Genomic DNA, 15,524 nt, shown 5'->3' with positions numbered 1-15,524 from the left:
TTCCAGACAATGATACAAATGGCACTTCCCTCAGCATGAAGAGCTATGATTTTTCATGTCGACATATTCGGCATCGGTTTGTAATTCTGTATGCTTAATCAAGTACAAGATATAGCCAAGATAATGTGGGAAAAAATTCATGTACAGTTTAAAAAAGGTGTTACATGACAAGGGAATCAGTCGCTGTCAGAACTGAGTAGCTGGCTTTGCCTGCAAAACGATACGTGTAAGGAGTATGAAACGATTATCTTTTCATCAGCAGGCCAATTTTCCTCAGCTTTTTAAAATTTTCAAATCGTATTCAAGAAACATTACTTCGACATTTAATAAAAGTCTTTTATAAAAGTCTTCTTGACCTGTCACAGGCAGATGTGTATCTTGTATTTAATTTTTTAGTATGTTGGGAGTTTAACCAATGTTATTTCAACCAAGGAATGAGGCGCCTTTCCCACCTAAAGTAATTCGGACCTAGGCTGTGTTATCTATTTGTTCGTTCATGTTTTTGCGATGGCGTTCACTGGGAAAATAGGACAAAAACAAAATACAATTAAGCTTGCACCTGAATGGCCATTTCACTGAAAAGTTACCTCACTAAATCAGTAACACATACAACTACTACACAACAGCCACGAATACACAAGAGTTTCACACATTTTCATAAATAAGGCTGGTAGTCATCACACCAGGTGTTGATAATTCTTAGGTTTCTACATATAATATTGTATATTAGAATCACACATATAATCGTTGTCCAACCAGCAAAACATTACCTCCGTGCTTTGTGATTAAATTATTCTTTTTTCGCCCGAAGTTAGAGAAATTTGCTCTACCCTGATATTTGCGCGGCAACCTAGATGAGGTATTCACACCAGTTTATCATTTTGCACCCCCATACCGACAGGATAAGGCGCATCACATATCTTTGAGCAATTTTGCTAACTGTCACGACGAGCAATTATCCATTTATCGAAGAGCTCTTCTCATGCCTCCTTTGATGTTCCCAGACATGTGTCCCCCAACTTTACCGTTTGCCGTGCATGATACCAGGGTATTGAAAACCAAGATAAAAATGCAACTTCTAAGATTTCCACTGCAGTAAATTCCAATAATCATTCTTCTGTGTAGGTCAAAAGTATCTTTTACAGTCAGGCTGTGAAATGCCGTTCTCTTTCCTGCATTATGTGTCAAAGACTGAATTTTATAGTTGGATGAGAATGAGGCGAGCCGTATTTTACTTCCTTTCCACCATTTGTTCCACGCCATTGCTTACTTGCAAAACAAACTACTACAGCAGCCTGGTAGGTTTCTTGGATAGTTCGTATAATTGCACGAATTCTAATTCTTCAGAAGTCATTCAGTAGGGTTGGCTATAGTCTGTTGGACCAAGTCTTATAGATGTTTGTTTCACGCCCTTGTAGGATAGATATCCTTTCCATCTGCATGTCACGAGTAATCGTACGACTGTTGCTACTTCCCAAAACTATTAATAATAACAATATTTAGTGTCAGATACATGCATATCTGAACATCCAGTAACCATTTACATGATATATAAAAATTTAAAACGCAGATAGGTTGGTGGAATAACTATTACCAAATATTATACACCTGAGTTCGTTTAATATGATCTTATAGCATGACTCTCGCTGCTCCAGTCCTATATGGTAAAAAATTAACGAGGCTCTGTGATAAATTAGGAGAGTTACGTGCCATCAGCAATATGACTTGTCTTCCATGTCACAATGTGCATACTCCTTCAGGACGCAGGTGTCCCCTCTAGCATGTGATGGACGATTTGTAGTATGTATCATGGAGTCACTTCCGGTAACGTGATGTTCGGTGGCTAGATGCCATAACACGTACACAAAATTTGAGGCCATTTTGGCAGGGCTGAATGAATGGGTGAAAACGTTAAATGCTTTGATGACGCAATAACATGATGATAAAACAATAAACACGTCTGGTTTTATCGCTAGTGAAAGGATGCAAGAACACAATATGGCAGATATCGGCCACCATACCTCCATAATCCAGAGTTCATTCCAGACGTGTGTAGTTTTTATATAGTTCTGCTTAAATGGAGTTCATACACTGAATGGTATAGGGCAAAAATAAGATGCACCGTGTAGCCCAAAGCCAAATCACTACGAAGTGAGAAAGGTTTTTCCAGATAGAGCATAAAAACAATCCTAGCCAAGTTTATTGGATGTGGAGACATCGTTTCACTTGTCATAAATGGCGCCTTGGTTAACGTATAAATGGATTCTTACCCACAGAACTTGGTGAGAAAGGCATCATAAATACGCTTGGTTCCTCACAAACTCAGCTGGAAACGTCCCTGGGTATTGTCAGTTTACTCATTATACTTATGAGACGGGCAAGTTATTTTGACATTATATTAAACTTTACCCTTCGTTAAAGATTCCGTGAAATAAAACACATGTATCTTGTGTTCATGACAACTACAAGACAGAGATGTGTAGAATATGACACATCACCTTTTTCAGTACTATATGATGTTTACAACATTATGACAAAATACCATGAGTGAAGCTACCGTGTATATACATATATAATAACAATGTTGATACGATGAACATGTAAATGCAAATCTCTCCAATAGCGAAGGAGATGAAGGGTGAGGAATACCAGTATACAGATTACGTAATAGTCAACTAATGGGATCGCTTTATCGACTGCATGATGATAAACGCGCTGTACTTAATACAACCACTGAATAAACAACCTATAGAAACCTCAGTTCTCTTACCATTTGCATTTCAAGATAGAATTTGAACCTTATTTGCTGTAATTTAAAGAACTGTTAATTTTGTTTCGTTTCAGCAAGATTTTTGTTTAAGGGACACCAATTTCCTCTCACATGTCTGTTTTGGCTATATGGAAAAGATAAATTACACATAATTGCTTTTGCGTAATGGCCTCAGTTGAGTTTAAAATTAATATGACATTACTACACAAAAGAGAAAGCTGAATTGGTGACATCATGTTCGTTTTCCTGGAAATAGAATTTATGAACAAACCTTCTCAAAGAATAGCGAATTTCGATCAGAATATCATGTACAACTTCATGCATTCATCGCATAGCATATTGTAATGCCGTCGTCTAAATGCTTAAGGAACGAAGAATCGGTCCATCAGCATCTTCTTTTGAAGAAATGTAAATTACACTAAATTATCATAAGCTTTTTCTTTTTCTAAAACTCCTACTTAAAATGTCTAATAAGACTGTAATGCCTATAGAATGGGCAAAAACTACTCACGCAAAATGTTTATACTGGCAAATAATTCCTTTTAAGTACATAGAAGTGAAAAGAAATACGTCTCGTGACAACGATTTGAAGATCTCTGAAACATGTATCTCTGCCTATTTGTTTGACTGTTCTCGTAGCTGTCTTGTCTTCGTGCTTGGCACATCGTTCCGTCCAACTCTCCCGATAGACGAAGAATGAGGGCTGTCTGCCTGCCTGAGCAAACAATGGGACCGGTAAAAAGAGTTCGGGGAGAGGCAGCGTTCATGCGTGCCGGAGAGCTGTCCCATCAATTCCCTGCTTCCCCGGACATCTTATGAAACTTCCACTAGTCCTTTTTACCGGAGGAAATGAATTCCCCGAGGAATGTCTCCTACTTTCCACTCTGACCTTATGAAACAACAAACCGTACTCAGAGGAAAAGATTTCCCCTAAGAAAGAATATTCAACTATTTGTCTTCGCTGGTCTTTACTCAAATGTTATTCATTAAACTCCAATAGATTTTATCCGCGCCAGACGAAATGTTAGCATTTCCACATACACTTGATAGGGTTTTCCATTCTGTGTAGTTTCCATATATTCATCTGGTTTCTCAAACAGCTTCTTCTTATAATCAGATTATCCACAAGATCAGTCTATAACTCAATTTAAATTTGTCTTATGGATGTAATTTTTTCATCAGTGGTTTCTATAGTCGGCTCTCCAGAGCTCCAAGAACATATATGACGCCATTTGGCCCTCTACATTCACTCTTTACAGGATCCAAGAAACCTGAGGGAGAACGGTAACTTGGTTTTTACTATTAAGCCATGTCAACATTTAATGCTTGTGATGGAGAGCTTGGACATTTTCTTATGATGGAACCTGCGCAGATAGGCTAACGCCTACACAGTAAGTTTGCAATACTGGATTAAAGTGTCGGATGGTTCTGTAACGGTTGAAGTAAATACAACATTACATACTGCCTGACTAAAAGCAATCACCGAACGACTAAGCAATGGGTGAATACCATAATACGTATAGGCACCGCAGTTTATGTGCTTTAAAATCACATGACATCTAGCGACTTTATCGCCATTTTACACAATATAACGTGAGCCTGAATGCAAAAAAAACACATGCCACTCTGTTGGTATAATGTTTGTAAGCGAATTAAAACTTCTGATCAGATTTCACCGTACAAAGAAACCAACGAGAAAACTACATTGCCTTTCGGAATCCATCATTCCCTCAGGGAATATAATCTCATATTGTACGGCTTCTCTCTGTTAAAATGTCCCTTCTACTTGCTTTCTTTCAAAACACACCGGGATTGTAAACACGCTCCCAGCAAGATTTTAAATCGATTCAAAACCCGAGCTTATTCAAAAGGTTGTCAAAAGTTTTCGACAGTGACGAAAATGTCTTTATACAAGATGTCTCATGCCGGATTTGCCATCCTGTGTAATAATGTCTTACCCCAGGGGTCGATTTGGGGTTCAGTAATTAGCCGAAATGTTGTTAATCCCTGGGTTGACGTTTAATAAAGCTACTTTCTCAGTTCATCTATGGTGACCAGGCAGGGCCAACTAGATTACCAAGAACCGTAAGAATCTGGAACTGCATTGCCTCCTCGGGCAAAGCTTTACAGTTGATTTGGGGAAAAAGTGTTCTTGAATGCAGCAAGAAATATAATGGGCATCGTATTGAGTACACACGCAACCGAGGTGCCCAGGAGGAAGGTTTGGCCGAGGAAATTTTGTTTGTTGAGTGTCGTCCGGATAAGATATCGATTCTCATTCAGGCGACGCTGATACTATCCAAAGCTTCGGTGAATAAAGTGTGATACTGCTAGGCCTTTCTTCAACCTCCAGAATTTCAAATTCTTAACTGGGTGAACATTGGTGGAACAAAATGTAAATTTAATATTTACAAATATGACTACACGACAGGTGGTTGCTTTTACTCGACTAACCAGCTCCTCAAAATTTGTGAAAGTTAATTTTGCCCACACAATAAGTGTCCTTACAAATTTCATGCTGTTAAACGTTCTATTCACCTATGTGATGCATTAACAAGTGTTCTGCTGATGACAGCATGCCATAACCTGTTATCACGGAATAAATACGATCTGTTTGAGACCTTGTAGTCAAATATATGAACTGATATTTAAGTAAGTGGATCATCGGTATACGATCAAAATTGCACACTGTCTTAGCCAAGCTGATATTTCAGTATACACTTAGGGATTCCTTTGCACAAAAATCACGATACTCTCAACTTTCGTAACCAAATAAAATTCATTACAAAAATGGCCGAATCTTCACATTTAACTCACGGCCACCGATTTGTTAATGTTAAATTGTGTAATAATGTCTATGCATAAAATTCCATTTCACTTCCCGCGGAATCCGAAGCTTTCTTCTCGATAGCAATACAAGTTCCGGACATGTCTACAAATGATTGAGTTGATAACGGCCTGCATTACCCATTCATAAAGTTCCGTCATCTTCCAAACATACGAGTGACCTTTTTGTATGACTATAAATATTTGACTGTTTCTGATTAGTGGTTTACCAAGACTCAAAAAATCAATCTGTTAAGTTTAAGAAAATCTGTTATCTCAGTGATGCTAGATTGTATTCTGCTATTGCAGTAGATTGTTCTGTTTAATACTAGTATAGCACACATATTCCATAAATTCATCATTAAGATTCTGTTAGACTAACAGGATATTATGTTGAATATGACAGAATATTATATTATAATAACAGAACAGGTTCTAACATCACAAAGATAACAGACTTTCTGTTAAAATTAACGGATTAATTTTTTGAGTGAAGTTTATTTTCACAACAGCTGAATACGTCATGATGGATGAGAGAAGCTAACATAGATACTTATTTATACTTTGAATGCTTATATAATGTATGACTGAATAAATTATCATTTTACTGACGAAAATATTAGCTATCGACTTTATTAATTAACAGTCTGACTTGCTGGGGTTTTCAGCTGCCTTCTGGTTAGAAAAACCTAAGAGAAACGGATCAATCTGATTTCACGAACTTCACAAATAAAGTCATGGCTATTATGAATGTTGAACATGGGTTTTTAACTTTTCCATTACATCCCAAAGTAGTCAAAACCCAAAGCTTAGCATGGTGGTGAAAAAATATCATAAAATAATGTGCATACGTTATGATAAAACTTTAAAAAAGGCAATGAAACCTGATCCCCAAATCGCATTACAATAAATATTGTTGATGGGCTAAAGCGTATCCATGTGATAAGTGTGTGGTGTATAAGCTTAAACACTATATGTTTGTACCCTTAAGATTAACTGAGCGCGAGGTGAACTGAAATGTCACGTGATTGACATAATAATCTCTTACATTTATTGGAGGAAGACGCAGACTTGAGTTAACTGCTACAGACTATATATATGACCAGTTAATGTGTCCCAGTGGTGAAAGATGTCTGGCGTTGATGAAAATGCTTTGGATTCTTTACGTTATAGGTAATAACTTCATAAATGAGTCTAAAATTAGGATTAGTTCAGGCTAGAATCTTACACTTGCCAGCAAAATTTGCCAGTTTGGGATGGAAACTATGGGTAGCATTTAGCCGTCTATCAGTTGAATGCCCGGGATTATACGGGATTTTAACAGAATACGCTGTGACCCAGGAAAAACTGGGTCACTGAACACCATTCCAGTAGCGAGCTACTATCCTGGAAAAGCCTTGCAAGTAGTGCGCCTCTGGGATGACCTGGGATGAAACAATGTCATACCGGTTAAGCTAAGACCAGATCAGTGATAGCAAAAAAATGCTAAAGACTTCATTCCATCAAACGCCTTCACTCCAAGTTTCTTAAGTTTTACAATGAGTATAATTCTCTTCTAAGTAAACATGGACACATACTCATAATGCTGCGTCACCGGATCGCTATGGCGAAGATACTAGGCATCACCCTACATCGACACCGGACCGACCAGTACTTATTCATCTAATACTAGGCGCCGAGAGGCTGTTCCAAAATTAAAGGTATTACGCGATTCGGGATTGAACTCCGAATCCATCGTTTAAGAGGTATATTAGAGAAATGATACAAGAGGAAATTATATTATTGTTGACAGATAAAACACGTTCATTTAATCTATTTAAAAAGTATATGAGAAACAAAACTTGTTATCCTTATTTCTCATCGTTAAGCACAAACTGAGAAATATCCAAGAGTCCCTTTCATTCTATATTCTCTATTTGGTATTGTTTTCTTCAATCATCCACGCACGTGATGATAATATGTAATAAGTCAAACTAGTCGCTAGACTTCAATCAAATAACAGAATTCCAGACGATTTAAAAATGAGGCCAGCTCTTTAGGGCATATTTTCTGGTTAGTGGACTTCTTTATTTTGGCACTAAACATAGACAGAGGTACCATCTGGGATCTCATTATACCGGTGCTGGTATCTTCGTTATTGGTAGGGATCGTATTGGGCTGATGATGATTTATTGTCTCTTAAACATAACTTTGTTAGGCATTTCGCATTTTGCCAATTCCACCAGCTGAAGCAGGCAGTCTGCCATGGTGTCGGACAAAAGACAGGTCACATGATACTATTGTCACTAGCTGGTTGATAAGGTAGACACTCTCCGCCAATCATAAGTGAATGATGTCAGTTAATATGGTTACATAACGTTTCTCATTTCGTTTCTCAGGACGTCGGCCTCGACAAACCGTCTACACAAATCAGGACTATTAAATTAGAGGTAGGCAAATCAATATCGTATCAATTTGTATCGTGTTAGGAGCAGGACTAAGATAACGGCGTCAGACAGAACAAGTCCGATATTATTCAATTACAGGCGACATGTGGAGATCATTCGCTGCTGCTTGAATTAGGTTGCATTAAGCTTGACAATGACTATAGTTGGATTTTCACTCACAGCGCTTGTTTGCTTATTGGGACTTTGATATTGGGGTAGGGTAGGCCGGTTTGGACTTGAACAACTTTGGAAAATGTGATGTCAGAAGCCAAGTGATTGTCCGATTCAAGGCGATCCATTATTTCTTTGTTCACGTCTTACGTCGATTCCAGATTATCATTTGATACCTCACGATGGTGGCATGACGTAACTGGTTGGGGTTTGCGAAAAAAAAAAACAGGAAAAGATCAACGTTAAAACCGAAATCATTATCTACAGCCGCGTGATATTTCGCGATATATAGGCCTATACATATATATGTATATACACATATACAGATAAGCTACCACGCCCTATTGACTCCTTCGATGAGTATTATAACCAATTTCTTGCCCTCCAATTTGATTATGACACAATCAATGTGTAGTCGATTAAATCAGTGATGCCCTATATATGAAACACAGGTCATGGCTGCTTTTTAACTGATCTCGTATATACATGACTGACTATCAAAGATAACACATATCTATTGCAATAATCACTTGTCAATCACTGTAGGACAAGAAATTTGTACATCCTCCCGCTCTCGCTGTCATGTGGAGCTGGTGTACATCCTCCCGCTCTCGCTGTTCATGTGGAGCTGGTGTACATCCTCCCGCTCTCGCTGTTCATGTGGGGCTGGTGTACATCCTGCCGCTCTCGCTGTTCGTGTGGAGCTGGTGTACATCCTGCCGCTCTCGCTGTTCGTGTGGAGCTGGTGTACATTCTGCCGCTCTCGCTGTTCGTGTGGAGCTGGTGTACATTCTGCCGCTCTCGCTGTTCCTGTGGAGCTGGTGTACATCCTGCCGCTCTCACTGTTCCTGTGGAGCTGGTGTACATCCTGCCGCTCTCGCTGTTCGTGTGGAGCTGGTGTACATTCTGCCGCTCTCGCTGTTCCTGTGGAGCTGGTGTACATCCTCCCGCTCTCGCTGTTCATGTGGAGCTGGTGTACATCCTGCCGCTCTCGCTGTTCGTGTGGAGCCGGTGTACATCCTGCCGCTCTCGCTGTTCGTGTGGAGCTGGTGTACATTCTGCCGCTCTCGCTGTTCATGTGGAGCTGGTGTACATCCTGCCGCTCTCGCTGTTCATGTGGAGCTGGTGTACATCCTGCCGCTCTCGCTGTTCGTGTGGAGCTGGTGTACATTCTGCCGCTCTCGCTGTTCGTGTGGAGCTGTTGTACATCCTGCCGCTCTCGCTGTTCGTGTGGAGCTGGTGTACATCCTGCCGCTCTCGCTGTTCATGTGGAGCTGGTGTACATTCTGCCGCTCTCGCTGTTCGTGTGGAGCTGGTGTACATCCTGCCGCTCTCGCTGTTCGTGTGGAGCTGGTGTACATCCTCCCGCTCTCGCTATTCATGTGGAGCTGGTGTACATCCTGCCGCTCTCGCTGTTCGTGTGGAGCTGGTGTACATTCTGCCGCTCTCGCTGTTCGTGTGGAGCTGGTGTACATCCTGCCGCTCTCGCTGTTCGTGTGGAGCTGGTGTACATCCTGCCGCTCTCGCTGTTCGTGCGGAGCTGGTGGCAATAAGCTGTCGACGACGCGCGTGGGTCCCTTTGCGTTGTCCGTTGATTTTTGAAGGCCGCTATAGTTTTCCACCAGCATGGTGTGCATCTCAGTACGTCACAGGTGGGAAAGTCCGTCAGTAACCTGCCAGAGATTATGGTTCATCCCGGGCACTCCTGCTTCCTCCATCCATAAAACTTAGGCTCACCATATACGTAAATCGTTCTTGAGTATGGCTTTAACCAACAATTAAATAAATAAATAAATATTTTGCACAACCTAATTGCAATGGGCATTGTTAATTGCATGCAATGTAACACTCGTTGAAAACTACCTGTCCTCCACCATTATGGTGTTCATACTTCTGTACCTCATACGTGGTTTAGTTCGTCAACAATTTGACAAAGGTCGATGGCTTACCCCTTACGTAGGTAATCATCTTTTCACAATTTCATTATCAAATGCTTTATTTGTTCATTAAATCATATCTACCGAATATTTTTTAAAGTGTGATTAGTTAGACGTGTAGGTTTGCTTTTACCACTATATGTACAAAAGATAAAAGTAACAAAAGAAAAAAAATATCAATAAAACATTCCGAACGGTATAATGTCATTTGGTCTAGTATCCCTTGGATTTTTCTTTTCAAAATCTCTACAGCCATACTCATTATATCTTTCAGTTTTCCTATTACGTGGGGAATAATTATGACAATCTAAGTGTATTCACTGCAAATGGATCAGCGCAAACCGTTATTCTATACACGCAGTTTCATCCAGTTCTAGTTCTATGAGTTATATCATAGCTGGCTGTTTGCCATGCTGACCATGCATCTCCTTTTCGCCGTGAATGCCAGTCACAGAAAACGAATCTGTACAGCTTTCCACGTTTATACTACAAGTTGTTTTTCATGCCTCAGTTGGCCCGCTGTTGTCACATTGTATAACTTCTGGTCAAGCGTGAAGCATTTCACAAGCTTAGACTACGATTCTTTGTTCACCATTTACATGCAGTGGCACGGACGCCACGCCGAACCAGTCAAGTAATTGTCAGATAACGAAAACACAGTCCTCTGCTCTTATTTTCAACACGCAATGTAGTTTTATGTCGACTACAAACAACAACCTTATATACTATAGGATATATTCACAGCCTTTTAATCCAGCTAATCTACTGATCTGTTTTAATCAGTTAAGTAGCCTCGAATTTGGGCGGCTGTTGTCTTAATTTATGACCTTCTATTACTGGAGAGCCCCTTGTTGTTCTGTGGAGACCCTTAATTAAGAGTAAATGGCTATGTGCTAGACAACGCAAAACCCAGAATTTAAAGGTAAGCGAATCATCACGGTATATGTATAATTCATTGCCCCCGCAATGCCAGCAAGCGCATGTTGGAATTAAGACAAATCCGAATTTGTCGAGGAAAGTTTGCTGGCAGACCGAGTCTGACTTAGTAAGCTGGAGCCATGGCACCAGTTCTACCACGAAACATCCATTACGACAGTTTGACATAAACTGATGATGTTCAGCTGTTTAATAATAGCGTATCATACATATGTGTACAATGGTTTAATAGGGTCAGTCAGGTAGTTACTGCTTGGTGAAACAACAGCTAATATTGACTAATGTATGGTGTTGATATTCCAAATAAGATGACAAATTCTTCTATAATAAAAATTTTTAAATATTTGATAATCATTCCTTTTCTTGAGTGTGTCTAATTTCCAGTTAATTGTAAGTCTTCGAATTTGGTTCTATCACAGTTGTAATGTCTTTCTCCGTATTCTTTAACATTTCCATTCACATCCTAAAACGAATATGTTTCCGAGAGGTTTTATACCTAAACAAAAGCTGGACCAGTGCATGAAGACTAGTGTTTAGGCTTCGTGAGACAAGTATAGGCTGACCATGTTTCCACAGATGTGTGAATATACAGCGCATTAAAGACAGAACTGCCTGTTTTAGCGTAACACTCGATTGCCCTTGAACTGTCAGTAATTCTAGTTTCGAGGAAATGAAATACATCTTATACTGATAGAGCAAGCCAACACAGGGCTATATAGTACAGTGATTGGCCTGGAACCTTTTGCTTGAAGTCATTCGCCACAGGACTTGACCAGTTCAGCTTAAATCTTTACACATGTTTATCCAACATGTTTGGATCGCGATCAAGGTGAATTCAACATAAAAAAAGGCTCTGTGAAATATGACCATTTTTTGTTCACGAATTAACGATGAACAGTCAATTTGACACGATCAGTGCAGACTTCTTGACACGTGTTTTATCCCAGATTAATCCTCGTTAATCCTAATTAAATCCACATTAATCCTCAGGACGAGAAGAATCACGCTCAGCTGTAACAAATTTGCGTGTTAAAAGTAAGGTGTCAGAAAAGTTGTAATCACCAAAAAATGTCAATTTTCGCTAATCGATATCGATTTTGTAACTGAGAAAATTCGCGCTGTTTTTAACACTTCGGCATTGTGGCAACACACCTTTGCTTCCCGCGTATAATCTTAAAGCGTGTTCTCAAGTGACTTTTTACGAGAACAAATATTACGAGAACGCTTTTAATCAACCTTACTAAATTTGTAATTTTACAGAAATATTTACCGATAACCTGGGTATGTTCTGAATGAGACATGCTGCATACATACAATCAATGCAGGTAAAGGAGTTAAACTGTCCTCTGGAACGAGCTGGCTATATAGAGATACATGTATATAGTGTGATGTATAGAATACATTATCACATTTAAACTAAACTATTCTTGGTACCTAAATTACCCATACACTTAGGTGTAAATTACACACGCTTTGATACAGATTAGTCCCTCTCCTGTGTAAACATCCCAGAAGTAAATGACATCCATTCATATCTATCCCCATGTGCTAATAACAAATGGACATTTCATTGTAAGTTTATAAAGCAGTATGGAAAATTTATCGCAGTGCCGAAATATGGCTTTACGGAATCCGTACTAGTTGATGCAATACGGTGATGGACGACGATAATAAAGGTAATGAGTATTTAAGTGGCAGTTAATTAGTTTCTGCTATTGTATAATGTATTTGTTTCCTACATACGCAGGTATAACAATAGACGCTGAATGCATTGCTGAAACACCACTCTGTGTCCTGTTCAGAAAGCTTTACAAACAAATTACTTAATCTGTATACAGCTGACTAGAAGGAGACACCTTCAAATCCAAAACAGAGGTTTGGACTATGTCCTATTTGCTTTCATCCGGATATGAATTACGACCAAATTTTTATCCGTCAGTATATACTACAATAATTATACAATGGGATTATACAGTACAGCATACGCCATAAGCTATTTATTGCACGTATGTTCCATAAATAAACATTTAAACATCAACTATACATATTCCTCTCCGTCTGGTATATAATTCCATCTCTTGCAAGAATGCTTCAGATTCCTATCATTTTATTTTTTAAATTCTCTTACTGCAGCCTAATGACATATAGTATTAGCTGGTTTTACAGTATACAGGAGATCTTGAGCATGATGATATGAGTGTATATTTAGACCTACATACAACATACACAACTCTCGCCTTCCAAATGGTGCTGTCATAAGGTGTTAATGCACCCTTAAGCCTGGTAGCCTGTACGAAGACATATTAACAACAGCTTGAGTTATAGAAGTATAAGTGACGGTAGAATCATTACAAGACCCCCTTTAAGTCGAGTGTGAAGGCCTGGATGTATCAGTTTTCAGCAAATCCGTACGGCACCCCACCCACTATAACTGGCCTAACAATTACCTATAGGGGTGAGCGGGGCTTTCGCATACGGTAGATGCTACCAGCTATAACAAGTGCCGTTACACCAAGACTTCCAAGGTTTCAAACCAAAAAACTAATGGTTATACAAGTTAGTTTACGTCATTCGTTAAGCATAGATTTACCTGAATGTCCACATAAGTACGCCTGTGCCAAAAGGTGTTTCAATTTAAGTGTAGAGTTTGTAGAGAAGTCCGTAAACAGCAGTCGAAAGGGTTCACCCGGCTGTTACACGTGCGAGGTTCAGCCGATTAAATCTATATATACTAGCTGTAACCCCTATACCCTAACGGTAACGAGCTATTTACAGTTATAACGAACTACAGAGAGAGAGGGAGAGAAAGACAGAGAGGAAGGGTACTCACCACGTCTATAAGTTGAGACAGACGAATCCCCAGCCGGACCGTCAGCTTGTCGCTGTTGTTACTCACGGGCCGTATGAGTTTGTTGTATCCTCCCCTACACAGCAAGTCATCGTACAGTCTTTTCGCATCTTCATTCCCCGTGCAAACTGTAAGACACAAACTCAATGTTGTGGCATAAACACCAACAAGTCCCAGAGCTTTAGCGAACCGTACTAAGACTGACATCCTGTATGTAGACTTTTTTTCGCCCTCCGATTTTCTTCACACTGGTAAAGCTAATAAGTCGGATTCATAATAAGAAAGCGGACCGGAGCTTGTATCGATATAAGTTCATGGCGACTACACACTCCACAAAACATTGAGGCTAACACACAGGCCAGCAAAGGCTACAGGATATTGGTATCAGCTAGACTACACACGACAGTCGACGGCCCGAGACGAGCTCATACTACCAGAGGCTCCATCTGGCGGTCAGATCATGAGTTATTTTCGCCGGCAAGTCCTGACGGGTTAACGCGGATAAGCCCCGAGCAAAAAGCTTATGAGATGACACCTTCAACGATTAAACCGCCTTGTGGGCTCGGGGAGCGCGCGATCCGGAACAAAAACACTTGACGGCCAGCGGAAAAAAAAAACACAGATTGTCCTCTTTGGCATGCCTTCGCACAAGCAGTTATTTTAATCTTAATTTCTTGTAAGTCAAAGATCGACGAGCTTAAAGAGCGGCGTGGGATTGATTAGACGTAAGGTAAGGAGGGGTACGGGTGATGACGGCGGGGGGAGGGGGGCGCCCTTCATCTGTCCGGATGCTTGCCCAATTTCCGCCGTTTCCACTCCTAGGGTGGAACCATGATTAAACCAAGTTTGGCGCGGTAGTGTAACCGGATGAAGTTCGGGGGATAAGACCAGAAATCGGCCTTGTCCTCAGCGAGATCGACACCATAGATAAACTCTCACCCACAATCGTTAGACTTTAACTACATGGGTATTTGGTGGGCCTAGTTTCACGGGTCTTACTGCTGCCCGCACAGACTATACCTTGACCACGGTAATCAATAAACAGCTGCTCCTCTAACGGATGGTTTCAACATGACATCACGGACACTGTATGAAGTCAGATGATCAAACATCAACACCGTCTTCTGCGGGTGGTCCATAGACAGCACTGTCAAAATTACAGCCAATTTCCCGACTGCACTCATTCATCAAACAATGTCAGGAATAATGAAGGTTTTAAATCTGCTCCTGTGCTAAGACCAAATCTACTCGGCAAAGCTCTCTTGTTAGTTGTAACTAGACCTTTGGGAGAGAGTCCCATAAGCAATGTCCAGTTTGCAACCGCTTGTCTGTTAATTAGCCGATGTGCTGTCTGGTCAACACTCCAGGCAAACTGACATTCGGACAACTCTGGCATCAAAGCTAATGGCGGAATCTCCACTCCGAACTCGCCCTTTGAGCAATCTGGATGGTGATGTCGCCCTTGCTTCTCGGCATCTAATTAATTAGGCGGGCTATTATACAAGAGGTGGGACATAGAAGGACGAGGGTTTACACTGACATCCATTTACATTACAGTACAGAGCCTCAGGGTATAAGGAAGGAAGGAAGTCAAGAGCTTAGCTCAGGAT

At 40.3% G+C, this 15,524-nt stretch overlaps 1 protein-coding gene across 1 annotated transcript in view; it reads right to left on the bottom strand.

The window, feature by feature from the left end:
- The window catches only part of LOC135472935 (acetylcholine receptor subunit alpha-like), a 28,416-nt gene extending 14,099 nt beyond the window's left edge, over window positions 1-14,317 (bottom strand). The window contains 1 exon segment of the mRNA XM_064752672.1: window positions 13,897-14,317. Coding sequence (XP_064608742.1) covers window positions 13,897-14,121 — 225 coding nt within the window. The 5' untranslated portion in view covers window positions 14,122-14,317.
- Window positions 14,318-15,524: the final 1,207 nt, after the last annotated feature.

The sequence above is a fragment of the Liolophura sinensis genome, chromosome 8, assembly GCF_032854445.1.
Source record: "Liolophura sinensis isolate JHLJ2023 chromosome 8, CUHK_Ljap_v2, whole genome shotgun sequence".
Taxonomy (NCBI): Eukaryota; Metazoa; Mollusca; class Polyplacophora; order Chitonida; family Chitonidae; genus Liolophura; species Liolophura sinensis.
Note: the sequence above shows the minus strand (reverse complement) of the source record. Positions and strands in the feature narration are given on the sequence as shown.